General features: G+C 43.7%; 1 protein-coding gene across 1 annotated transcript in view; it reads right to left on the bottom strand.

The window, feature by feature from the left end:
• Eif2ak3 (eukaryotic translation initiation factor 2 alpha kinase 3) overlaps positions 1-25,755 on the bottom strand; it is a 58,030-nt gene extending 32,275 nt beyond the window's left edge. Inside the window, exons 1-2 of the mRNA XM_051154684.1 lie at positions 25,460-25,755; positions 12,705-12,834 (exon numbers count right to left, since the gene is read on the bottom strand). Coding sequence (XP_051010641.1) covers positions 12,705-12,834; positions 25,460-25,755 — 426 coding nt within the window. The remainder of the gene's footprint in view (positions 1-12,704; positions 12,835-25,459) is intronic.
• Between the last annotated feature and the right edge of the window lie 1,275 nt (positions 25,756-27,030).

Raw genomic sequence — 27,030 nt, 5'->3', positions numbered from 1 at the left:
TTCTGGCCATTGCTGTCACAGACTGGGGTTGAAGGACTACTGGGTGAGGGAGGCTAATTCAACCAGTGTCTTTCTTCATTTACTTTCTTAAATCTGCTCTGAGCTGGATAGCAGGGAACTAAGCCTCTTAAACATTTTATGTGTACAGTCATCCTTCCTTCCTTACACAAAATCTCTCTTTTTAAAAATTTTTTTATTTTTATTTTTTATTTTTTGAGACAGGGCTTTTCCTTTGTAGCCCTGGCTGTCCTCAAACTCAAGAGACCCACTTGCCTGTGCCTTTCGAATGCTAGGATTAAAGGTATGGGCCACTACACCCAGCTAAACAAAATTCTTGATGGATGGCTCAGGAAAGGCAAACAGACAAACAAAAATCACTATCCTACAGAGCTTGTAATACGTTAGTGACAGAGACCATAGGGGGAAGTAGATTAAAGATGAAGGGGCAGAGGAAAATGTGGGTTGAGTGGGAAGAAACTATCCATAGAGAATTCATGGCAGGTCCTGCTGAGAAAGTTAGTAACAGCTGGGCAAAGCTCCCAACATGAAATAGTAGATCATATTGACATCTAGGGAATAAGCTTGCAAAGGCTTCTGGGTAGAAATGACCTGGTCATAATTGAGGCACAAAAAAAGGTGAACAGGATAAGGAGCACAGATGGCAAGCAGGAGACAAAGCCTAGTTAGCAGTGAAGGCAGCTGGGAAGTCACCAGAGCTGTGTTATAGTTGGAGGGTTTCAATGGTGGATTTGCTGGGCCACATGGGCAAAAGGAAACCAGACATGACCTGAGGTCTCAGGCTAAGAATGTCTTAGGAATTTCAGTACAGATCATGGCATTGACCTTCCGCTGGCATTAGAAATAAACTTTCATCAACACCAATTAATGACACAGCTTCTGTCTTGGTCAATCAGGCTTAAAGCTTTGGGAAAAGAGAATATGAAAGAGTTAAAGACAAAACAAACCACGCATGTGAAACAAACCCTTCAAACAAATGTCAGCCTCACCTGCTACCACACAGCGCCCCTGGCTGCCTCTGGTGCCTGAAGCAGCAGGCTTACCTCTGCCTTAAACTCTGGGGGCCCGGAAGTCAGGTGAAGACCACTGCCCTAATTCACTTCTTTAATATTCCAGTTCAAATCTTTATTGCACCTAACCTGAGCTATTATAATAACCTCTTTACAGATCTAACCTGGAAATTCCCTCAGTCTAAGCTGATGTATCTTCTAGATTAATCACTCTGGGCCAGATAAGCTTGTTACAATACTGAAAAGTCTTCAATGGCTCTTTATTATCTTCTTTCTAAAGACCCCAAATCCTAAGGACTAGAAATCCTGAAGAGGACATTAAAAGTCCTGTGTGACCTCCAACAACCTGTCTGTCACTTGTCTTTTTCTTTTCCCTGTGTGGGCAGACATCTAGCGTGGTCACACAACAAAACAACTACCATCCCCGCTACCACTCATTCACTCATTGGCAAACATGCTTCTTCTCCCTGGAACACCTTCTTATACAACTGCCCACTACAACCCTAGCTGGCCTTCAACCTGCCACCACTTACCTGTTTTAAATACCGGCAGTGTACACTTGCTGACAGAAATTGTTCCACTCTATAGTACAGCAGTACTTTTTTTTTTAGGTGCTAAGAACTGAACCAAAGACCTAGGCAATGGGCTTGTGCTCTACTCCCCAGCCTCTCTGCTTTCATATCTCTATTTTCTTAAGATTTATTTATTTCATGTTTTGCCTGTGTTTGTGCGCGTGTACTCTGTGCCCGTAGACGCCAGAAGGGGGTGTTGGAGTAGGAGCTACAGTGAGTTGCCATGTGGGTGCTGGGAAGTGAACCCAGGCCCTTTGCTAGGGCAACAGGTTCTCTTAATCACTGAGCCATTGTTCTAGCTGCTCTGTATCTATTTTACGGGGTAGGGACGGGCCCGGTACCGCAGGGAGCGAATCCACAACTGCCAGTGAACTGGTGAGTGGCGTTAGCTGGATGCTCCGCCACTGAACTGTATCATACTCAGCCCTATTCTTGACTTCCTGTTCTCAAAGTTATTACAGAAGTGTTTGGCAGGCACAGGAGTGTTCACAATTTGTTTGTATCCACTGACTGTTAACGACTCAACACCACAGTCCAGATTTTAATCTTCTCTTTAAAGGAAACGTCTGCGTTGAGGCCTGAGATGGAGTAGGTACGAGGTGAGCCATTACCAACTTACTACAACAAAGAGCAAGGATGGAGGCACGCTACTGGACAAACTACGGACTGCTGAGAGGGGGCGGGGTGGGAGGCGGGGTCAGACGGACCAATCCCTAAGTTCAGGCCAGTAAAAAAATAAAACAAGTACCAATGAAAAAGTTAAAAAGGAAGTCTAGAATTGGAAAAATTAGCATTTTTTTAGCATGAGAGTAAAGTTTAGATCAGACAAGAACTATCAATGTTAATTCTGGGCAGAAAATTTGACAATGAATAGGGTATTTATATGGTCTTTCTGTTGTAGTTTTGAGACAGATCTGATATTTTAGCCCAGCTGGCCTCAGATTTACAGCAACCTCTTTGCACATTTCCCAAGTACTGCGATTACCAGGCTCATGTCTAATCAATATCTGATTTCTCTTAAGTTCTCCAAAGACACTGGAATGTATGACACATGATATTACTTAGTTTAACATTATTGTTTATTCTTTGCTTCCTTATAGCTCTTTATCTCTCTCTTGTAAACTGTACTTTATGTGTATTGGTGTTTTGCCTACATATATCACATGTGTGAGTTGCATATGGTAGTTGCGAGTTGCCATGTGGCTGCTGGAACATGTAGTAGGACACTCAGTTCTCTTAACTACTGAGCCATTTCTCCAGCCCCCTTTCTTATATTTCTTGATAATAGCATATTATATTTAAAACAATTAACTTTGTATTTGTAGAGCGTCATTTGCATTTGTAGAGTTGCCATTAAAACCAATGTATGCTGTGCTATAGATCCTACTCAACAACACGTAGGTGATGTGCCTGCCATTTCAAGATATACATGACAAAATCAAGTATTTACTGTTGTCTGTCTTCCATCATAGGTTAAGAACTTGACACTCTACACAGCGGAATGACAGATTCATACTACAGTAAATTCAAAGGGTGTGGGACGGCACTGTCACCAAGACGAAGGCAGAGGCAGTGGGTCTGCCGCAAGTGGTGAGCATTTCCTCTGACATGTTTCCTCTTTCACAAGCAACTCTTTCCCCATAAAGTAGCAGCTGGTTCTCAGAGAACACACAGGCTCCTAACTGCAGAAAGCATCTGTCAAACTAATGTAGCCTGAAATTCAAGAACGACCTATGCACCTCCAACGTAACAGAACATTTATACCCAATTAAAAAAAAAAAGTTTTAAACAACCAAGAAGGTTTGTGATGACTGACCATATTGAGAAAACGGCTTTTTTTTTTTTTTAAGAGTCAAAACCTCAACGGCAGTAACTCAGTAAACGCCATACGATATAAAAGAATTGTGATTCTGTATTGAATCATCCTGTCACACTTCTGGGTTATGATTTTAGAAGTTTACCTTTCAATAGCTGCCCTCCACTGATTGGCTGCCAATGAGTCATACTCCAGGCTGGTGACCTTTGCACCAGTCTTTGCAAAGCCTTTCAGGCTGTAGATATGAAAGCAGATGGTGCTTTTCCTGGGGAGCCTGAGCAGCAATCTATATGCATGCAGTTCAGGTAGAGATGACATCACCCCTCACAATAGCATTACCTCATCCTCTAAGCAAAGGAATGAGTCACTTCAAAAGTCAGCTTTGAATCTCTTGATAGGGGAAAAAAAAAAAAAAAAAAAAAAAAGTAGGCTGCGGTGATTGGTGATGCACAGCCACATTCCGGCCATCTGCCCAGCCAACAGCTATTTGTTCTGATCCGCTGCTCTGCATCTCAAGCTAATTATGGACTTGCATTTCCCTTTGGTCATTTAAAAAAGTGTAAATTTTTGCTATCTTGTACTTATTTCCTCTATTTGTTTTCCCTCTGTTCAAAAATTTAAGGCAAAAGATCTGTAACTTTGGCTAGCAAACTCAATACCAAAGATCTAGAGCCCTTTTCTATGCAATTATGAAGAATTAACAGCTAAGTAAAGTAATTTGACTTCTGATCCTGGATAAAAATGTAAGTGGCACACATGTACTCATGTAATTGGAACTGTCTGAAACACTAACATGAAAATAAAAACTCTATTTTCATTGGAAAAAGGAACCTCAATTGAAGAAGAGAAAAAGAAACATTAAAATGAACACCAATAGGAAAAGAAATTCTCCAGCTGCACAGAACTGTTTTTCATTTAGTTCTTCTTTCCTTTTTTACATTTATTTATTTATTTATTGAGACAGGGTTTTTTTGTGTGTAGTTCTGGCTGTCTTCTTCACTTTCTTTGTGGCCATATATCCAACTTTAACTTACTCTCAAACATATGAAATGTATCAAGGCCAGTACAGCAATCCTCATGTATTGATTTCCAATAATTACTGATACTTTGCCAGATGGTTCATAAAAGCACAAGAATTCACATTTCTTATATTGTCCCAAAGATAAACTTTACAGTGAGGAATTCCACATATACACATTCTATCTGATTCCTCACATCCCAGTAAGGCCCTTCTCTCTCTCTCTTTCCCCCCCCCCCTCTCTCTCTCTCTCTGTCTGTCTCTCTCCCCCTCTCTCTCTCTCTCTCTCTCTCTCTCTCTCTCTCTCTCCTCTCTCTCTCTCTCTCTCTCTCTCTCTCTCTCTCTTTCTCTCCTTTCTCTCACACACACACACTCACACACACAAAGATACATACACTTTTTTTCCCCTCCGAGACAGGCTTTCTCTGTAGTCTTCCTTGGCAATCCTGGATTCACTTTGTAGACCAAGCTGGCTCAAACTCACACAGATCTGCCTGCCTCTCAGAGTCCTGGGATTACAGGCACTCATCCCCACACCTGGCTGCTTTTCCTTTTCTTAAACAAACAAACAAACAAACAAACAAACAAGACCAATTTTTTTTCATTTACTTCACATGTATGGGTGCTTTGCTTGAACATGTCTGTGCACACATGTATGCTTGGTGGCGGGGGAGGCCAGAAGAAGGAAGCCTGGAACTGGAGTCATAGACCGCTGTGAGCCACCACATGAGTGCTGGGAATTGAACCTGGGTCCTCTGCAAGAGCAGCCACTGAGCCATCTCTCTAGTCACATCACTCCCTTTTTGGAGAAAGGCGCCAACATCCTATAGAAGGACTCTACACATTCCTAAACTTGTTTTTCTTTTATTGCATGTATCTCCTAGAACGTGTACTTCAGAACTGGTGCTATTTCCTACTGTGTTAGCAGTCCGTGAACTGCATAGGTTAAATCTTGCCCAATCAGTTTCATTAAGAAAAGTCTTAGCCAGGCATGGTGGCACACCTGTAATCCCAGTACTCGGGAGGCAGAGGCAGAAGCAGATGAATCTCTGTGAGTTCGAGGCCAGCCTGGTCTACAAAGTGAGTTCCAGGACAGCCAGCACTACACACAGAGAAACCCTGTCTTGAAAAACAAAACAAAACAAAAGTCTTACTATAACCTATAACCCAGGCACACGTTCCTTCACTGCAGAATTCACGATAATTACAATAACTACAAATACTATAATAGCAAGAGAAAAAAAAGGGGGGGGGCACGTGTCCTTCAATGCCTAAGGTACTAGCCATCTGAACCTCTACATAAAACCTTGGTGACTTCTGTGTTATGTCATGTCATACGGTGTATATTATTTGCCTGCCCCACTTTTAATATTGCTTTATGTGGAGGTGATAACTGAACCCGGGGATCAGTGCACTCTGCTAAGTGAGCTATATTCTCAAACAAAAATGGTAATTTTCTTTTTTTTTCCGAGACAAGGTTTCTCTGTGTAGCCTTGGCTGTCCTGAACTCGCTTTGTAGACCAGGCTGTCCCTGAACAGAGATCTGCCTGCCTATGCCTCCCGAGTGCTGGGATTAAAGGTGTGCGCCACCATGCCTGGCTGGTAACCCCATCATCTGGAAGACTGAGAAAGGAACCCCAGATGAGGGAGGGGCTTCCTGGCTAACAAGAGCAAAGGTCCTGAAGGAGAGGTTATGAGAACTTCTGGAACATCGGTTATTAGGACACACCCAAAGGGCCATGCTCAAGAGAAAATATAGAGAAAGAACCTGAAGATAGCTCAGCGGGCAAAAGCAACTGCCCTGCATGCTGGACACCCAGAGTTCAAGTCTGGAGCCCATATACAAGTGAAAGGAGAGAATTGAGTCCACAAAGTTTCCCCTGACTGTGCGTGTGTGACCACACCACACACACACACACACACACACACACACACACACACACACACACACACACACTCTCTAAAAAAATGTAAAAAGAAAATGTATACAATAAAACACTAGAAATGATTTGGCACTTATTATCTTCAAAATTGTAAATTAATCTAAAGAACAAAGATTTCTTTTCCTAGTTTGGTCAACCTATAAAATGTCTTGAGGAAAAGGACTACAGTATCTGTTTAAGCACACCTTTCTCAGTCATAATGAACGAACAGTGATTCTAATAAGCATTTCTGCCTTCACCCCCAACTGATCGACACTTACAAAATAGAAAAGCATTGTGCAGGGAGAACTCATTTCCTAAACGATAGCTGTGGGGTAGTCTTAATTTCTCATTTGGCAGCATGTGTGCTAGAATAAATTAGTTCACAGAATTGCTTTCCGCCACACTAAAGGATTAATAAAAAGTAAATCAAAACACTTTCACTTTTATAATTAAAAGCAATTAAGCAATCATTTAGACACTGGCTTGCTGCATAATTGACAGTTACTCTTCAAAATGGACTTCATAGATGATGACATAGCTGGTTCAAATCAAAATTAATGTGGGTCAGGCACATTGGTGCATGCTTATAACCCCAACATTTGGCTTTTTTTTTTTTTTTTTCCTTTTTCTTTTTTTGAGACAAGGTTTCTCTGTGTATCCTTGGCTGTCCTGGACTCACTTTGTAGACCAGGCTGGCCTTGAACAGAGATCTACCTGCCTCTGCCTCCTGAGTGCGGAGTGCTGGGACTAAAGGTGTGCACCGCCATGCCTAGCTGGTAACCCCAGCATTTTGAAGACTGAGAAAGGAGGGTGAAGAGGTAGAGGCTAACCTGGAATACATGCCTGGAGCTCATGAGGCCTGTCTTAGTTATTTTTGGTGAAGTTTATTTCAGCTTACAGCTCTCAGGTCATAAGCAACAAGTGATGGAGGCAGGACTGAAGCAGAGGACTTGAGGAATGCTACTTACTAGCTTGCTCAGCCTGCTTCTTATATATTCTAGGGCCCCTTGCTTGGAGGCGGCACCACCCACAATGGGCTGAGCCCTCCCACGTCACCACTAAGTAAGACCAACCTTATGGAGGCATTTTCTCACTGTGGTTCCCTCTTCTCAGACATCTAGATTTTTATCAAGTTGACAAAAAGCCAGCACCAGACCTAGAGGGGTGGGGGTTAAGGTGTCTCACTATGTAGTCCAGGTTGACCTTGAACCAAATCCTGAGATTACAGAGCTGCTCCACCCATGCCCAACTGAGTTCTAATTAAATAACATTCAGTTTCTATGAATGAACTATTTGTGAACAAATTAGAATTAGTAACTATGAAGGACACACTATTTATGTGGGTGTGTACACACACTTGCTTTCATGTGTTTGTGATAGAATCTCTTTCATGTATCCTAGACTGGCTTCAAACTCACAATCCTCCTGCCTCAACTTCTCAAGGGTTGGGATGATTGGAGTCTTGGGATTATAGGTGTGTGCTGTCATGCCCAACACTGGGTACATCTGTTCAAAGGCATTTCACCAAACCTGAGAGAGTGATGGTGTATGCCAGTAATCCTGGTACTGTGATGGCTGGGGCAGGACACCCCTGTGCCAATCAGGGTGAAAGCAGGTTGGTAAAAAACACTGCCTCTTCACCAAAAGCAACATATTACTTCTGTTGTTTATGCACCTGTTTGAGACAGAAAGGCTTGTCTCATGGGGACAACTGTGCCTAAAATAAAATAAAACTCTAAATTCTAACTAAGTATAGACTAATAGAGTTATTTGTTCTTTTTAGGAGGAAAAGGGGGCATAGTGCAAAAACAGAAAACAACATCCTATGTCTAAAGTCTAAGTAAAAAGGTAAAAGTCTAAGTGATGAAAAGACAAAAGTAGCCATGTAAGTACAAGTTAGTTACAAACATATATACATTTGGAATGTTGTTCATAAAGGCAACCTAATTAAAAATGAGGATTGCCTGCATATTTCTAAATGTGCCCCAAAACACAAATAAGTGCTCAAAAACATTTAGTCTATTGAATTGTATTTGATTGATTGATTGATTGAGACACAGTCTCATTAGGTGGTCCTGGCTGGCCTAGATGTCACTATGTAAACCAAGCTATCCTTGAACCCCCATATTTCTTGCTTGTTTCTGCTTCTTAAGTGCTGGGATTGAAGAAAAGTGTGTGCCACCATGCCCAGCCCATCAACCAAGATTTTGTTTTCTAATTACATTAACTTAATGTGTGAGTGTTTGTGTGTGTACGCACATACCATGGCATGAGGGTGGTGGAGGCTAGATGGCAATTTGAGGTTCTCTCCTTTCACCATATTGGTTTGGATCAAACTCAGGTCCTCAGGCTTAGCAGCAAGTGCCTGTACCCACTAAGCTACCCTGACAATTCTAGTCTATTCAGAAATGAGTGTGGTCCAAAGCCTGCCCAGAGACCTCCAAAGAAAAACCCATTCCAAAATAAATTATTATTTAGTAAAGTAAAAATTTAAGACAATCAATGAGAAAGCATAGCCAAATCTCCACACCTTTTCAAGGCTGCACCTGTATTTAAATTACCAAAGAAAAAGCAAATCAGAGATCACCTCAGGAGGCCCTTCTGAAAATTTAAAACATAAGTCTTAGCTACTAGCTGTCCAAAAATGCTCATTACTTAGGTAGAATAATCTGCTAAAGCTCTCAGAGTGAACCCAGGTTCCCTAGTCATCCCAACGCACTCAGAGGCATGGTTGTAGGTTGGTTTCATATCAACATTCTTTTGAGGAAGTTTTGTGGGTACTTTGTCAACAGGAAGGAGTGGCAAATGAGATGTGTGTCCCAAGGCACCTCAGCCTTCCTGCCACATGCAATTCTAAATATAATACAAAATATTTGTTCCTAACGGAGTTGTCACTCTCCCTTACACACCAGGGATTTTCACTGACATGGTCAAAACACAAATAAAACAACACAATGTACTGGTTTATAGACCCCTTTGGATTAGAAAAAGTTCACGACATAAGAATAAGCCAGGATGCAATGAGAGCTGAGGCCTTACAGTGTGGTATGTAACGTGTAATGAAGTTGTACTTTAATGAAGCACACCATGTATATACGCATGGGCTATGTGCATGTGTGTAGTTGGGGAGTGTGTGTGTTGGGGAGGGGGTATATATCTGTGTGTATGTGCATGTGGAGGCCAGAGGTCAACCTTGAGTCTCTTCTTCACTTGCCCTGTACCTCCTGTTTAAGACAGTTCATGGATTTAGCTGATCAGAAAGTCTTAGGGTCCTCTAGTCTCCGCTTCCCCAGCACTGGGATTTTAAGATTATACCATCACACGCAGCCTTCACCTGGGCCCTGGGGGTCCCAACTCAAGTCTTCTTCATACTTATGCAGCAAATATACTCGGGGTTAGCCCTGTCTACATAGTGAGGCCCTGTTTCGAAAACAAAACAAAACCTCCAAAAAACAAAAACCAAACCAAACCAAATCAAAACAACAACACAACAACAAAAACCCAGACACAAAGTTCTTGCTGGTCCTGAGGAGGAAGCCTAGTAGCAGAGCACATGCAAGATCTCACATTTATCCTCAGCACTAAAATGCTAGCCAAGCGCTATGGCAATACCTGTAAATGAACACTCAGGCTGAAGCGGGGGTGGTGGTGGTGGTGGGGGTGGGGGTGGTGGGGTGGGGTGGTCAGGAGTTCTAGGAGAGCCTTGGCTCCACAGCAAGACTCCACTGACCAGAAGGGCAGGGAGGCAGAGGAAGAAAAGAGAAGGACAATGAGAAGGGTGGGAGGGGGTTGGAGAGACAGAGACACACAGAGAAATTAAAAAAAAAAAAAAAAAAAAAAAAAAGATTTGAAGCAACAACCATGATGGATTTTATTAAATCTTGACCCTCAGCATGGTCATCTTCCTGTTCTTGAGAGTAATTAGGAAGTATGTCAAGCACTTGTGCACATCTGACACCGTCTCAGGACAGCACTGTGTGTCCTGACTGACCTGTCAGCTCTGGTCAAGCACCGTCATTCTGTCCCGCCATCAGCTGAAACCAAAGGCGGCGATGAGAAACCAAAGGCCGGACATTTCCTCAAAAGGAACAAAGTAGGCTCTTCACTTCACAGACAACAGCAGACAGTACTTGTGGTAAAATTGGAGTTTTCAAGTGAAAATTAGAAAACTAGGTAGGCTGTGTCTTCAGGGTTAACCTGCCGTTTAGGGGCTGGGTGGGTAGCACAGCGGCACCCTCGCTTAGGATGCAGGAAGCCTTCAATTCCCAACGCCCAAGGCCCACACCAACAGTTTCTGATTAGCTCAGTGATGTTAGTGACAAATTGAATTTTTCCCCAATGTACTACGCATTAATAATTCAAAGAGTCTAAATTCCCTACGGAAGTCAGAAAACCATGGATGGTAAAAGGTAAGATGGGCTACTGGATGTTAACGCAATAGAGTGTAACATGTTCACTGCTGGAGCTGGTGAGATGGCTGGGCGGTTACTGAGGTTCAGTTCCCAGCATCCACACTGGGCGCCTCACAACCACCCAAGACTCCAGCTCCAAGGGACCCAACACTCTCTTCTGGTCTCTGTGAACAACACACAAATGAGGAACACAAGCAGACACACATGTACACACATAAATAAATCCAAGGTCTGAGAGGTGCATCCCTTTAATCTTAGCACTCAGGAGGCAAAGACATGCAGATCTCTGTGAGTTTGAGGCCAGCCAGCGTCATATGGTGAGACCCTGACACAAAGAAAGCAAAATATTTCTCAAAATGTTAATTGCTTTGGTTTCAGACCCTTTCAGATACTTGTTTTACGGTAGTATAAAATACAAAGCAAGGGGCTGGAGAGATGGCTCAGTGGTTAGGAGGGCTGGCTGCTCTTCCAGAAGTCCTGAGTTCAATTCCCAGTACCCACATGGTGGTTCACAACCACCTACAATGTGATCTCATGCCCTTTTCTGTTCATGCAAGCACACATGCAAATAGAACATTCATATGTATAAATTACATAAGTAAGTAAATCTTTAAAAAACAAAGCAAAAGGCCACTAAAATACTCTTCCTTTCTCCAATGAGAATGGAGAATGTTCTCCATACAATTGAACCAAAAATACAATATAATTTTTGTTTGTTCATGTTGTTTTTCAGAGACAGGTCTCATGTATTTCAGGCTGGCCTTGAGGTCATGTTGTAGCCAAGGCTTGCCTCTATTTTCCCATGCTGGGACTATAGGCATATGCTACTCTGCCAAGCAACAATGTAATATATTTAATAAAGACACAGATATAAAAATCTAGCTGTCATCAGGCAGTACCGGAACACGGCTTTAATACAAGCACCCAGGTTGGTCTACAAAGTGAGTGCTGGCACAGAGAGAGAGAGAGAGAGAGAGAGAGAGAGAGAGAGAGAGAGAGAAGCAAATATGTAAAAAGGGTGCCTCTTTTATACTGATAACATGTTGTCCCATCATGTACTGGGTTTATTAACCAGTAAGTCTTTTGGTAATTCTCTATCTCCCCCTAGTGCCCCCCCCCCATTGTTTTCTACAGAGTCTCATTGTATAGCTCTGGCTTGCCTGAAACTCACTCCGTAGGGCTGGCCTCACACTCATAAAGATCCATCCACCTGCACAACTTACTTTAATTTTTAATGTCATAGATATAGAGCTGGGTGTGATGGCACATGCCTGCAATCCCAACACCCAGAAGGCTGAGGCAGAAGGATAATGAATACAAGGCTATCCTGGGATATCTAGTAAAACTGTTCCCGAAAATGTGGGAAAGGCTCCAGGACAGATACACAGACCACCTCCACAAAAGTCTTTATCACATAGTAGGGTTGCAACTTCAAGAAAATCACAGCTCTGAGTCTCAATTTTCAACAATTTTATAAAATAGGATCAACTTAGCAATATCAGAAGGGTTACTATAAGAAACATCAAGTATATATCATGATGCTGAGAACAACGTCATTAATATATCTATCCATTAAGCTATCATATTTTCACAAGTGATCAACGCTTTTAGATTTCTTTTGTTTTTTGAGATAGGATTTGAGATAGGCTGTCCTGGACTCCCTTTGTAGACCAGACTGGCCTGGAATTCACAGAGATCCACCTGCCTCTGCCTCCCTAAGCGCTGGGATTAAAGGTGTGCACCACCATGCCTGGCTGTGATTAGCACATTTAAGGCCTGCAGCAATCCAAGGAAGTGGGCGCTATCATCCACCCCATTTGACAAAAAGGCAGGGGTGGGGGTGACTATGTGAATACTCAGGCAGGGCAGAGGCTTCCGGCTCAAGCTTCACAAGACACGCCAGTGACTGTCACTACAAACTGAGTGTTCTTACCTCTGGCTTGCTGAGGCTAGATGAAACCAAGGAACCAGATCCCACATCCAAATCCCACTGCTTTTTACCATGGTTCTCGGCATCTAATGCAGCGATTCGTCCATCTAAAGTGCTGATAATTACTAAGGACCTGCAAACAAACAGAACAAAATTGAAGAGCAATCTAAGACACTGCGCACTTATTTTATCACTTGAAAGAAAATTAGTCCCATCAGTAAGAAAATCAGGGAGAGCCCTGCCCCTCAGCATTTAAGGTGTTGCCCCCATCTCTAGAGCAGAACAAGTCACTTCGCTATGTCCTCTATCTGATCATCGCTGATGAAAAGCCCCAATTCTCAGGTCTCCCCTCCTTCCAAGTCCTCACCTCTATGAAGATCTCAACACCTCTGGCTGTGGCCTCTTCTCCCTTCCTGACTCCTCATACATTCCTTCCTGAACTTTCTTGTGTGGAGGTCAGAGCCCCAGGGGTCTTCCCGTCTCTGCTTCCCACAGCCGTGGACCACCACACCCTGCTCTTACCTTCAGCTTACGCAGCAGGCCTTTGACTGAGCTCTGTCCCTCTGCTTGCTTCCCTAGAACTTTCTCTGAGAACACTGCTTCTGTACGGGAGAAAGGACATTCTCCTCCATGACTCCTGACTACCAGGTTTTTATCTCCTTGCTACTCCTGGCTCCTTTTCTTCCTCTTCTCCCTCAAAATTCTTAGGATCAGACCTTTCCATCCACCAACCCTCCTAATGGTCCTGCGCTGACCCTTACAAAGGTCACACCAGCTTGTTCCTGGGAGAGTTTGGCAGCTGGTGACTGTCACCTCACGTTACTTCTGCCTCAGTTCTCGGGGTCGGTTTTTTTGTTTTGTTTTGTTTCCCTGTGTCTGCCTTGCACCAGCCTCTCCTGTCAGACCCTTGACTCAGTCAGGACCAGACTTGAAGTGTGTTGCCTCAGCTACCAACCCTTCGCATTCCAGCGTGCTTCCTCTTTGACTCCAACAACCCTGACTGCATGAGAAGGTATAACCCTGACCCTACAGCCCTTACTACCACCTTGCCCTCGCCTCTCTTTCTGATGCATATCTGTGAGAAAAACACTTCTGTTTCTAGCCACCCAGTCTATGGTACTTTACTATAGTGACCTGAGTACACGAGAAGAGGATTCAAATCTGCTCTAAGTCCCTCCAACTTAAGATCAGAACCAGCCAGAACTGGCAGATACGCTTATGTTGCCAGCATCTGCGGGATGAAAGCAGAAGAAGTCAAAAAACCCCCAAAGTCCAAATGCTAAGCAAGCAAAACTCACCCCTCTCGTCTATCTAGCCTGTAATCCCTTTCTTGCTTCTTTTTACAACCTTACTCCCACAGCACATAAGCAGTTCTTACTGGAGTCACTACTGACCTTCACAATGACAAATACCCAGGGCAAGCATCAGTCCTGCACTGTGTGAAACATTCTCTTATTTTATTTTAATTTTTTAAAAATATATTTTATTAATTTATTCATATTACATCTCAATTGTTTCTTCTTCTTCTTCTTCTTTTTTTTTTTTTTTTTACTCTTTAGATCCATTACAATCTAACCATGGCTTCCCCTCCTCCCAATCCTGAAACACACTCTTTATGTGGCTTTTTGTTCTTGTTTTTGGTTTGTTTTGTTTGAGACATGGTTTCTCTGTGTAGTCTCGGCTCCTAGACTCACTTTGTTGACCAGGCTGGTCTCACAGAGTCCTCCTATCTCTGCCTTCCTGAGGGCTGGGATTACAGGCGTGCGCCACTGCACCCTGATTTCTTTCTTTGTGGAGGCAGGAGCTCTAAGTAGCCATATAGGCCTGGTTGTCCAGGAACTCATTTATATAGACTAGGCTTGTCTCATATTCAGAAACCCACCTGCTTCTGTTTCCAGAGTCCTGGGACTAAAAGCATTAAAAGCATTGCCACCACGCCTAGCTAACACCCCTCCCCCCCAACCAACTAAAATGCAGAGCACAAAAGATAATGAGATCTCTCGGGAGGCAAAGGCAGGAGGATCGAGTTCGAGGCCAGTCTGGACTACAGAGTGCGTCCAGGACAGCCAAGGCTACACAGAGGAACCCAGCTTAAAAGAAAAAAAAAAAAAAAGCTAATGAGACCGTATGGTACCGAGTCCTAACCACACATCTACAACACAACTCCTAAGGCTCAGAAGAGGGAGTGGAACGTTTGTAAGAATCAGAGGGTCAGGTAGTTTGCTGCGAGACTGTGTCTCCTAGAAATGTCAGAGAAACTATAACCCTGAAGTCTCCTCAACAGAGCTGCCTAAACAAAACCTGAGCAATGATGACACCAATGGACATGATAACACGGATGGGGGGAAAGCTCAAAGAGCTTCAACCCTAAGTAAAAATTACCAGCAGCTGCGGAATGCTGAGAGCGGGAGAAAAGTCTTCCCAGGAAGAGCTACCCCAGCAGCTGCGGAATGCTGAGAGTGGGAGAAAAGTCTTCCCAGGAAGAGCTACCCCCACCCCTGCAGTTGATTATCCAATACCAAGTGCTCAGCTTGGAAACATAGAAGTAACTTTATATGGATTGGACAGGTTGTATATTTAGGATTGTGTGTACGATTAAAGAAAGAAAGAAACCATCCTCAGTCACAGTCATAGGAGAGGGGAGTAAGGGGAAAGCGGGAGGGAGGGAGAAATGGGAGGATGCAAGGGATGGGATAACAATTTAGATGTAATATGAATAAATTAATAAGATATATATTAAAAATTTAAAAAAAGAAAGAAAGGCCATGAATTTGATAGAGGAAAAGGGGGTAAGTGGGAAGGATTGGAGGAAGGAAAAGAAACAGGGAAAATTATGTAATTATATTGTAAAATTTTTGAAAAATCAAACATTATATAAATTATTTTTAGAAAAATAAAACATATATAAATTATTTTTCACTCAATTCTATTATTCTCTTTCTCAGATCTATTTTCTGGTTCCTCTTCATCTTCCTAGCCTCTTAAAATTGTCTCCCCCTATGTTTAACTACTTTGGTGATCTGAACCAGTCTCATAGCTTCAAATATATCTCTGTGCTGGCAACTCCCAAATGTTTATCTTTGGCTCTAGGCCTTTGCCCTGATGTCTGGACACACATGTCTGTTTACTGCAATGATGTTTGCTATCAGGCCTCTTGACATATCAAAGTTGATATATCTGAAATCAGGACTACCCTGAGAATCCCTAAAAGCGTCAAACAGCATAATTTTTCTTACTGTTGTTATCTCTTTTGCATGGGACATACACTGTAGATACACCGCACACCCTATACATGACACACTGGATGAAAGAGTGAGTTGAACACTGTTTTCAACTGAACTAGTTGAACACTCAGGAGACAGAAGGATCTCCAGCAAACCAGCCTGGGCCACATAGTAAAACCCTGTCTAAAAAAACAAAACAAAACACATAAAATAAATGTAATTGCAAAGTTATACATTAATTTTCCTATTTTGAATTTTAAAATTCTTTCATCTAATTTGTGAAAATAAAGATTTTATCATATAACTTAAGGTGACAAACCAAAGAAAAGGATCTCCAATTCCTTCTGAACTTTCTATCTGTTGCCCAAGGGGTCTGGAATTCCTGAGGTCAAGAGAGCCTCACACGTCGCACGCGTGGCCTCCGAAGTGCTCTGCTGAGTGTTAGGAAAACAAAACAAGACAAAGCCTGTGAAACCTTCTACCTCCCCTGCTCCAGGCTGGGGTGTATGGTGAGTTGGCAGTCACAAACTAGTGCTTACTATGGCTCCTTCCCACAGCACATGTCCTGAAGGGAGGGAGCTGTCGTGCCACAGCTGGAATGGAGCAGCACACCAGGACCATGCAGACACGCGCTTCTGCAGATCACTGAATGGCAGTCAGAGATGCTTGCTCACTGACACTGACTGGGAGAGTGGCAAGTAGCGAGGCTCTGCTAAAAACCAAAGAGCTCGGGCTGAATGCAGGGATAATGAGGGGACAGAGGTGACAGAGAGGAAGAGGAGGAGAATGAAAGGCATTTATGTCCCTATAAATTCACTATTTCAAACAAGATGAAAACCCTTACGGCATTTAAGAATCAAAGAATTCACAAGTAGGGCCTGGAAGTCAAACCTCCATGGCGCTGCTTTTATTTTCCTTAAAGTTTCACTCAGCTTGGGTTTTTATCATTTTTACTTTTATATTTATTTTGCATGTATATGTGTTTCAAGTGCAGGCCTTAAGGTGATAGCTGGTGGCTTCCTCAGTTGTTCTCCATTTTATTTAAAGACTTTTTTTTTTTCAAACAAGATTTATTTTTAGCTGGGCTCAGTAGTACAAGCCTTTAACCCCAGTACTTGGGAGGCAGGCAGATCTGCTTAGTTTGAGGCCGGCCTGGTCTACATAATGAGTTCCAGGCCAGCCAAGGCTACATAGAACCCAGATTCCCCGTCTCAGCAAAAAGATTTATTTTTATTTATGTGTAGTATGTGCATCTGTATGCTTTGCATGTGTGGGTCACATGTTTGTCATGCTCGTGGAGGCCGGAAGAAGGTGTTGGGATATCCTGGAGATGGTGTTACAGGAAACCGTGAGCTGCCTGACATGGGTGCTGGGAACCAAGTTTGGGTCCTCTGGAAGAGTAGCAAGTGCTCTTGAATGCTGAGCCCTCTGATGTATTTATTGAGACAGAAGCCTCTTGTGGAACCCAGAGCGTGCAAATTCCCTCTAGTCTAGTTAGTTAGCTTGCTGAGGGTGGGAGAAGCTGAGGAGTGCAGGTTCTAGTCTTCACAGCCGCAGGCCAGCAAAAGCTGCCTCCACGGAGCCATCTCCCAGCCCTTCACCTTGTTTTTTTAATAGGTTTAAAAAAAGGAAGCTATTCCACCTAGATCAATATTAACTCAAATCGCCTGATCATAAAAACGATTATAAACTATTAAAGGTTTGCATGATAATGTCTGGTGGTATCCAGGGTGAATTTCACGCTAGGCTCAGCTGCGCCAAATGATCTGCAACAGAGGAGGCTACGCATTCGTCACGTTAGAACAGGATCTGCAGCCTTTTCTGAAAGTGTAGCAGAGCATCTCTGGGATTCCCAAGTCTCTCCAGCTACCGCAGGAAAGGGTTTCCAAAGTCCAGTGCCTTATCCAGTGTCCCACAGAGAACCAGCTCCTCACACTCTCACCTGTCACTCCCATAGCTCCCCACCTCCGCTTGTATTGCGTGTTCTTCCTGGAAAGCCAAAGCCCACAGATTTCCCTCTTGGGAAAATGACAGCCTCAAGCAAACTACATGGCACTTGCGGTTCACCGTCCCTTTTGCGAGAGCTCAGCAGGTAAGTTCCACACCTTATCAGGCGACACGTTCAGAAAACTAAACCTCTCACCCACTTTCTTCCTCCCACTCCTTTCTCGCTACACTGTAACCGTTCACTCTGCCATCACGCATGTAGCAGACCTCACCTCCGCCTGCGCTCGCCCTCTTGAGAGACTAAGATCATAGCCATGTACTCTGGATTCTATTTCCAGAAGCTGCTCTCACATTTGTTTCTCCATTAGCCCTGCCCTGGCCCTAAAACAGGTTCATTTTTCATCACAACATCTTGCAAGCCTCTTGGAGGTATTTTCTGGCCCTAGCACCATTTCTTCACTTTTCTGATAAGTTCGCTTCCAGAGCAGAGCGCTGATTAACTTTTCTGCGGTGACAACTGCTTTGTAAGGGACAGAAGGTTTTCACAATTTGGCTCCTGTGTACTTTCTTAACCTCATTTTCTGTCTCTTCTGCCAAGCTAATCCCCTCTCCTCACACCTCTCTCAACCCATGACAACATACACACCCCCAGGGGTTTCCAGCCCTTTAACAAGGTTCCTTTGTTCATTCAATTTTCACCCTGTCTGCAAATATTTCATTTGTCAAGTACTTAATGCTCCTGTTTTTTAAAAAAAAAAAAAAAATTTATTTTGTTTATTTGGGGGGAGCATATGTGTGCCATGATCAGAACTGTGCAGGAAACAGAACAACGTACAGGGGTTGATTTTCTCCTTTCACCAAGTGCATTTTAGGGATGGAGATCATGTTATCGGGGTCGGTGGCAAGTCCTTTCACCTGCTGACCCATTTTGGTGGCCCAAATGGCCTCAGCTTTAAAGAAAATACTTAAACTAACCTAAAACGGGTTTTGGGAAAGAAACAACTATAGTTATTATCTAAGTTTTGATATCATTTGAGCTCAAGGCAAAGAAGTTCACTCTTTTGTGTTAGTTTGTTGAGACACATGTATAGCCTCAGATACCCTGCATGTAGCAGAAGATAGCCCTGAATGCCTGGTCCTTCTGCCTCTGTCTCTGAGTGCTGGAACTTCAGGCATGTGTCACCACACACGGCTCGGCTTCTTACTTAGTGCTCCCCTTATTAAATGTCTCATTCTATTATATTATTTAAAAAACCTATAGTCCATGGACTGCCATCAGATCTCAAAGATCCCCTATGCAGATCCGCAGTGATCCGGGAACTCAGGCTTAGGAGTCCTGCTAAGTTCACTGTAACACCCCACCCTCTACTATACCTTGCTTGTGTGATGCTGTTGCCTATTCTGCCCAAAAGAATATCTTTTTAAAATTACAATTATTATTATTATTATTGTTGTTGTTGTTGTTGTTGTTGTTATTATTAGTAGTAGTAGTTATAGTAGTAGTAGTAGTGGCGGTGGTGTGTATATTCATGCATGTGTATGTAGATACCACAAGACAACTTTGGGGAGTCAGTTCTTTCCTTCTACTTTATATTTGGAACAGAGTCTCCTTTGTTTCTACTGAGACACTGTGTATTCCAGGCTAGCTGACCTGCAAGTATCTGGGTGACTCTCCTGTCTCTGCCTCCTATCTCAATGTAGGAGTGTAAGGATTACAGATGTGCCACCTCCTCTGGATACCAGAGATCAAGTGTGTCATCAGGCTTTGTGGTAAGTCATTTTACCCACCGAACCATTTCTCTTACAGAATATTTTATTTCATGTGTGTGAGCGTTTTGCCTGTGTGTGTGTGTGTGTGTGTGTGTGTGTGTGTGTGTGTGTATTTTATATATGCCTGGTGTCCCTGGAGGTCAGAAGAAGGCATTACATCACCTGAAATGGGAGTTATGGATGGTTGTAAGACACCACATAGGGGCAGGGAACCCAACCTGGGACCTCTGAAAGAGCAGCAAGTGTTCTCAATCACTCAGACACCTCTCCAGCTCCCACCCTGACGCTTGCCTATTCAAGGATTTGATACTATGACAGTGACACTCCCAATCTCTTCATTATACGGATGCCTGACTATCCACTACAATCTAGTTAATTCTGTAAACAAACATGTCTGCCAGACCTTGAGTTTCTCTCTACTCTCCGTACCTACCAGTGCCTAGCCTAGTAAAATAAAGAAACGTTTATTACACAAGATAAATATATGACGTAAAGGCATTATCCACATCAAACAGACAGGGAGGAAACAGACAGACAAGTGCAAAGAAATGGAACTTGCCTAGGATCAGTCACAGATTCCAGGCTTCCCAGAACTATTAGTCTGTCAACTCTAAATCTTCCCAAATGACTATTACATTACTGTAATATGCAGCTTTTTTTTTCCTTCTGGAAATGTCATCAAGGTGTCACTTATCTTATAACCACTCTGATTATACCCTCGATTTAGCAGAAATGACCTTAGGCCAAATGAATACACAAATTGCCTTGGCTCTGACTAAACTTTCTCGAACCCATTTGTCTGCTGACTGTTAAGTTTGCTGAATTCTGTTAGATGCTAAACTCTTTCATAAAGTCATTTCAAAGGAGTCTTATATCCTGTGGACAGTCCCAGCAGGTGAGTGACAGAAGGCTTTATCTAGATTGCCTAGTTTATGGATTAACAACTGCTTACTTTAATATTTTCTATTTGTTTCCTTCTAGTGAATACACTATACACACCTGGAACTGTGATATTAAATATGGAGACAAGAATCTTCTACCAAAACACACATTCAACAAAGGAAGCATGTGTTATCATACAAAAAACAAACTAGTAATGACTGGATTTGACTTCCTAGTCCTCATCTACAAAGTCCGTCTTCCAACCAAGCTTCCTGTATTTAAACATATCATGAGAACAACCAGGCTTCAAGTGAAAACAAGTATAATGCCTAAAGCTGTCAACTTTGTTCAACTGTCTTGACATATCAGCTAGACCTTGAAGAACATTAAGCAAATTTACAAGTAACACAAAAGTAATAGAGTCTGTTTTAAGAATGGAAACATTTTCCAGTCAGGAATGGTGGCACATGTCTACAATCCTAGCACTAGGTGATCTGGAGGATTATGAGCTTGGGCCAGCCTGGGCTACATTATGACTCTCTGTCCTTAAAAAAAAAAAAAAGTCTAGGCTTGGTGGAGCACGTCTTTAATCCTAGCACTCGGGAGGCAGAGGCTGTGAGTTCGAGGCCAGCCTGGTCTATAAAGAGAGTTCTAGGACAGCCAAGGCTACACAGAGAAACCCTGTCTCGGGGGGGTGGGGGTGGGAGAATGGTTACTCACAAACAGAAGAGGATTTGTTTAAGCTACATGTTTATTTCTCTCATCACATTTACCCCTGTATCTTACAAGTTCTCTTCCATTTGTTATTATTGTTTTACATAGGTTTTCTTTGTTTGTGTGCTTGCTTGCTTGCTTTTGATGTTCCAGAAACCCCCTGGGCTTCTTTCATGAATACCCACAGTCTCTCAAAGTGTTTTAAAAGAATTCATATAAACATATACGAGTAACATGTATTTATACTGCTTTCAATATGAAAAAGAAAGAGGAAAAGCTGGTAGAGATCCCAGGTAACTGGTATTGAGAAGCCAGGTTCCACATGCTGCTCACAGCAACTGAGAGACAGGTCTCTTTTGTAAGATAAACACACAGAACTGAGCGTAGATAAAGAACAGTCACAGATATTCAGTGTTGCCATCAGATAAGTCGGAGGCAAGGCTAAGGAGGAAAGATAGTCTCTCTATTGGCCAAAGTATGTTTAGTTTGGCTTACAACTTGTTTGGGAAGTTACATGTACATTTTTCTTTAAATGTGATTTTTGATTAACACCCAGAATCTGGAGTGGGAAGAGTGAACACTGACAGGCCTACATGATTGACAATGCTCTCTCTCAACACAGTATTCAGAGATACTATATTCTTTAAAGGCCTAACAGGGTTTAAAACAACAAACAAAATAGTACGATTATGAATTAAAAAATCCGAGGAAGAATAGATTTCTACACCTTTGCTTGTTATCAGCAGTCTCAGAAAAGACAGAGGTGAAAAAGAAATAAAGAGGAATTAAATCATCTTACATTTGCAAAACATTTGATGTTATCTCATTAAACCCAAAAACTTCCATTAGCAGATGCTCATGTATAAGGGAACCAGAAAGAAAGGTCAACTTTAGTAATGCTTTTGTTCATAAGTAGAGAGACCAAGCAAGGCAAAAGGAAATGCACTTTGCAGTGAGTGTGATGAGCAAGAGTAAATTAGCCCTTTATAACTTCAAACTTTTTTCGGTGTGAAGATGACCCACCCACTGCAGGAACCCCAAGTAACACTTTGCAGGCAGAACTCATTTAAACGGGAATAACATTTGGCAATCTGTTACATATGTTGGAATTAGAGGTTGTAACAGAAAAGTATCCATAAAAGACAACAGTTAAGTGTGTGAGGTGTTCTTTCTCTCCCCTGCCTGTGTGTGTGTATATGTGTGTGTGTGTGTGTGTGTGTGTGTGTGTGTGTGTGTGTGTGTGTGTGTGTGTGTGTGTGTGTTGGGGGAAGATACCATTTACCAGTCTAAAGAAGAAACTTAGAAGAAAACTTTGAGACTGCTACTACAAAAACAAGTTGATAGTTTTGGAAAAATGAGTGTTTATCCAGTCAAGTCACATGCCTGAGGCTCAGAGTGAACATGCGGACACCGGTAAAAAGGATGAAAGCCTATCAAGGGAGAAAGGAAAGTGAATCTCAGTAGGTCCCATCTTGCTAAGCATAGAAGACAAGGCCCAAAAATGCAGACCTGAACTCCCGCCTCCCCCTGTCCTGCAAGCACCACAGTTCTTCACAGCTGTTTGCAATCAACGCTTGGTTAACTCAGCTCTGTCCCGCTAGGCCTCCCCTAGAAACAAACAGGATACCACTTTATTATTATGGAACTAATAATTTCAGATTTTTGATTTGTAAACACTTTGAATATTGATCTCCTGCTGACCCAATGCACCCGTGGCTTCTCACTCATTAACCGTTCACTAACTTTACACTACTGTGCAGTCCCGTTGACCGGGGATTCACACACTCTCCTCCTGATTGTCAAGCAGGCTCCTTTCCTGCATAGTAACCCAGAACTCATGGCAATTCTCCTACCTTTGCCTCCCAGTGCTGGGATTATAAGCGAAGCCGCCTCGCAGGCCTTTCCTTTGTTCATTTTCTACCTGTCTCTATAGGCTCCCTCCTCACAGAGGAGAGGAGTTAGCAATCCTTACCCTTTTGCAATTTATTTCCCGATTTTACCTAAACTGTCTAGTGTGCTCATCAACAAATCTTTCCCGACTCAGTCTTATACGCCAAGGTAGTCAGCTGTGTTTGTGCTTTCCATGAGATGAAGGCGTTTCCTGGGCTTTTTGGTGGGCACTTCTTTTTCCTTATAACCGTAGCTATCTGTCTTGCCTCCCCTCCAGCCCAAGTCTTCCGTTTCTACTTTCTTGCCAAGCCTCAGTCTGGGTGACCTGCATCTCTGAGGCATCAGGACCAACACCTTTTCTTCTCAGATTCCCTAAACCTCTTGATGCTCCTGTTTGCCCTCATCTTCTGGCCACCAACTCATGATCTGTATACAGATGTCTGAAGAGAAGAAGAACCAATTTACTTGCCAGGAACTAAGATTTTGCTTCAATTATCTCTCACATTAGTACCATGTAATAGCATGTAATACTGAACTGCTATGGTTTTTTAGTTTCCTTACCTCAAGTTTCAGTAAACCTCATTGCTAGAGAACTGTCTCAGCATAACTTTTGCTCAGACCTGCTAATCAAGATAATAGTTCTCAAACTAATGTGCATATAAATCATATGGTGATCTATTACAACACAGATGCTTGGTCAGTAAATTGGGTGGTACCTGATTCTGGAAGTCTAGCACATTTCCAGGTGATGATGTTGTTGAGATAGGAAATACACACGCCCGCACGCACGCGCACACACACGCGCACACATGTACTCACGCACACACGCACGCACGCACGCATGCACACACGCACGCACGCACACACGTACTCACGCCACAAAATGGTTTCAATATAATCCCCAGCTACCATGCCTCTTACTGTCTTAAGTCCACTATCTATCAGAAATCTATCCATTTTCAAGATCCAAATCCTTCCGTCAGAACAATTTCTTATCTACAAACCTACATCACACCTCCGTCCTACCCGGTGAACACCACAAAACCTTAGTCACCCATGACACTTCATGGGTGCTAATTCCGCCCTGCAGTAAGACCTCCCGTTTCATCCTGACTGCTGGACTGCATACCCTCCAAGGGCAGGGCTAACTGCTCTGCCTCCACAATCCCAGTGAAGCTTGGGCTCTGGTCCTTGGTGCTGCCTGGGCGTTTGTTCTAAGGAGAACAAAATGTTTCACTCTCTTTTGTGTAATTAACTCTGTGAAGCTGCTTTACTCATCTAGGAGAGTCTAGACATTAGCAAATGTATGAAAACTGTTTTCTTACTACTTTCAAGCTCTTAAATACAAGTACTCAAATGGTGTATGGGGAATTTTAGGGCTTACCCTATTCTAGCAGTTGCTGGGTACACAGATCAAGCTTTTGATACTTGTTATAATCTAGTAGCTAGGATGTTACAAATGTAAGTACTTTCTCATTTAGATGTGGTTCTCTCTGTCTGTCTTAATTTACCTAATGCTCTTTTACCATTCCTTCTGTTAAATAGTGCCACTTTCTTCATGCATGCTGTCTGCAAAATGCTTTATCATTAAAGTGTTTTTCACGCCACGCAGACCTAGAATTTTGCTTTAAAACTAGTCTCTTGAATTTATATGCTTACAAACGCAAGAAACCCAAGCGAAACAAACTATTCTAACTCCTTTTAAATATCAGAGAACTGCTAGTATTACAAGAACCTAACCACAGTTATTAAACTTCATTGTGTTCAAGAGCTGAGGGGAGTGCTTGCTTGTTCAACACGCAGATTTTGGGTTCTTACCCAGAAAAGGGCTGGTTTAGTAAAACCGGGGTGGAGCCTAGAAAACTGCCTATTTAACTAACTAGCATCCCCATGGCAATTCTGATGCAGGTGTTCCCGCATATCTCAATTAGAGAGAAACAGAAAATCAAAACCCTCGACCAGGAGCCATAAGGGACTTGTATTTGGAAGATAAATGTAGACATCTCTTTTGAAAGTCCGTTCTCAAAACAACTGGCGCAACACCACTGGGACAGAGCGAGTCACACATTTTGAAGTGGGAGTGTAAAGGGGGCCCAGAGAATGGTTAAAGACCAAAAACAATGAAATCGAGGAAGTGACTTTCTTCCTTAAGCCGGATGCTGGGCTCTCCAAGCATCCCTCATCTTCCTTTGACGATGCTATTGCCCTCCCACAGCCGGGACCAGGCAGGCGCTCTGAGTGGGGCAGTAAAGTGTCGCGGCTTTCTGTCTGTCCTCAGTCACTTGCATCCCCCCGAGAGAAACCCCGACTCCAGTTCGCGACCTCTCTCACCTGCCGCGCGGCTGCAGCTCCACGTCGTCGTCGGGCTCCGTCGCGCGTGACTCTTGTTCGCCGGCAGCAGCCGGCAATGCCTCGGCGTCCTCTACGGTCACTTCGGCTGTAGCTACCGCAGGTACCCTCGCGGCCGAAGTAGGGGCAGCAGCTGCCCCCAAGCCAAACGCCGCATCCGCCGTGGGCGCAAGCAGGCTGCGGGCGCGCGCAGCCCCCGAGGTCCCCGTCGCGCAGCCCAGCAGCAGCAGCAGCAGCAGCAACAGCGCGCGCGGCCCGGGCCGGGTGGCGCGCTCCATCAGCGGCCCGCCCCACGCGCGGGCATGGAGACCCTGCCGTCGGCGCTCGCCCGTCCCGCCGCTCGGAGCCTCGGAGCACCGCGAGCGCGCACCGCGGACCCCACCGCCTCCCTGCTTCGCGCCGCAGCAGCAGAGCTGCCGGGCCACGTCTCAGCCACAGCCACCTGAGTGACAGCCTTGTGCGGACATCGCCCATTGAGTGAGTGTTCGGTGCGCCTGCGCTACGATTGGCTGCGCGCCCTGCCACTCCGAGCCAGGCCGACTCGTTCCTGGTTGTCAACATTATAGCTACCAATCAAATTGTAGTCTTGCGTGTGGAAGTCCGGCCCTTTTCCGGAAGCGATGGCCAATGAGAACTGCCCCTCCCCAGAGTCCTCTTAGCTGATTGCTGAACCATTCCAGTTCCTGGACGCCTTCTCTAGAACAGATTGGCCCATCCTGTGATTGGCCTCGCCCCTCAAAGTGAGGCGCTGGAGAAAGCTTGGGGATCATTGGTGCAAGTGGCTGCCCCTCAAAGGCCTGAGATAACTGCTTCCTGATTGGTTGGAAGCGACACTTAGTACGTGGCCGATTCTGACTGTGAAGAGGAAGGTCCCCAGTGAAAGGCTGAGTGGGAGGGAGTCCCGGGTGGCCGGGAGGTGGCCGACCTTAAAGGGATAGATGATTTTACTCTTCCCAAGCCAAACCTATTTGGAAAAAAAGGGAAAGGCGGGATTGAGGGTGGGGGAGTGACTGTACAGGTTGTGTGTACTTAGAAGTGGGACGATACTAAGAATTACAATTACAGCTTTGATAGAGATGACAGTGACCTATAGAACAGGTATCTGTACGCTCCTGAAACGCCTTCTACCTGATTATAAACGAGGAATCCAGGCCTGGCGCACTTAAGTTATCTGCCCAAAGTCACATAGTCACAAAATGTGACTTTATTTCAAGTCTCCTGGTTGGTTTGGCATGCTTTACACTGCCCTTGGGAGAAATCTACAAACGGCCAAAGTGGAGAAGGTTTGAATGTTTAGCTAAACCATCTAAAATTAAAAACACCCTGAAGATTTCTGAGCAGGTGTGTGGGACTGTACGCAGTTGCATCCTTCAGCAATGTATTCAGAACGCCTATTAAAGCGCTCGGAAAATTTTTAAAGATGTTGGCAGATTGTGTACGTTGGTCCGCATCTGCACAAAGCACACTGTTTTCTCCCAGCCCCACTGCATATAAACTTATTTGCCCCTTTAGTTCTTAACGCGTTTCTTTGCTCTTCTGTACAACTTATCTCT

This window comes from Acomys russatus, chromosome 13, assembly GCF_903995435.1.
Source record: "Acomys russatus chromosome 13, mAcoRus1.1, whole genome shotgun sequence".
Lineage (NCBI taxonomy): Eukaryota > Metazoa > Chordata > Mammalia > Rodentia > Muridae > Acomys > Acomys russatus.
The sequence above is the reverse complement of the archived record's forward strand: the minus strand, read 5'-3'. Positions and strand labels throughout refer to the sequence as shown.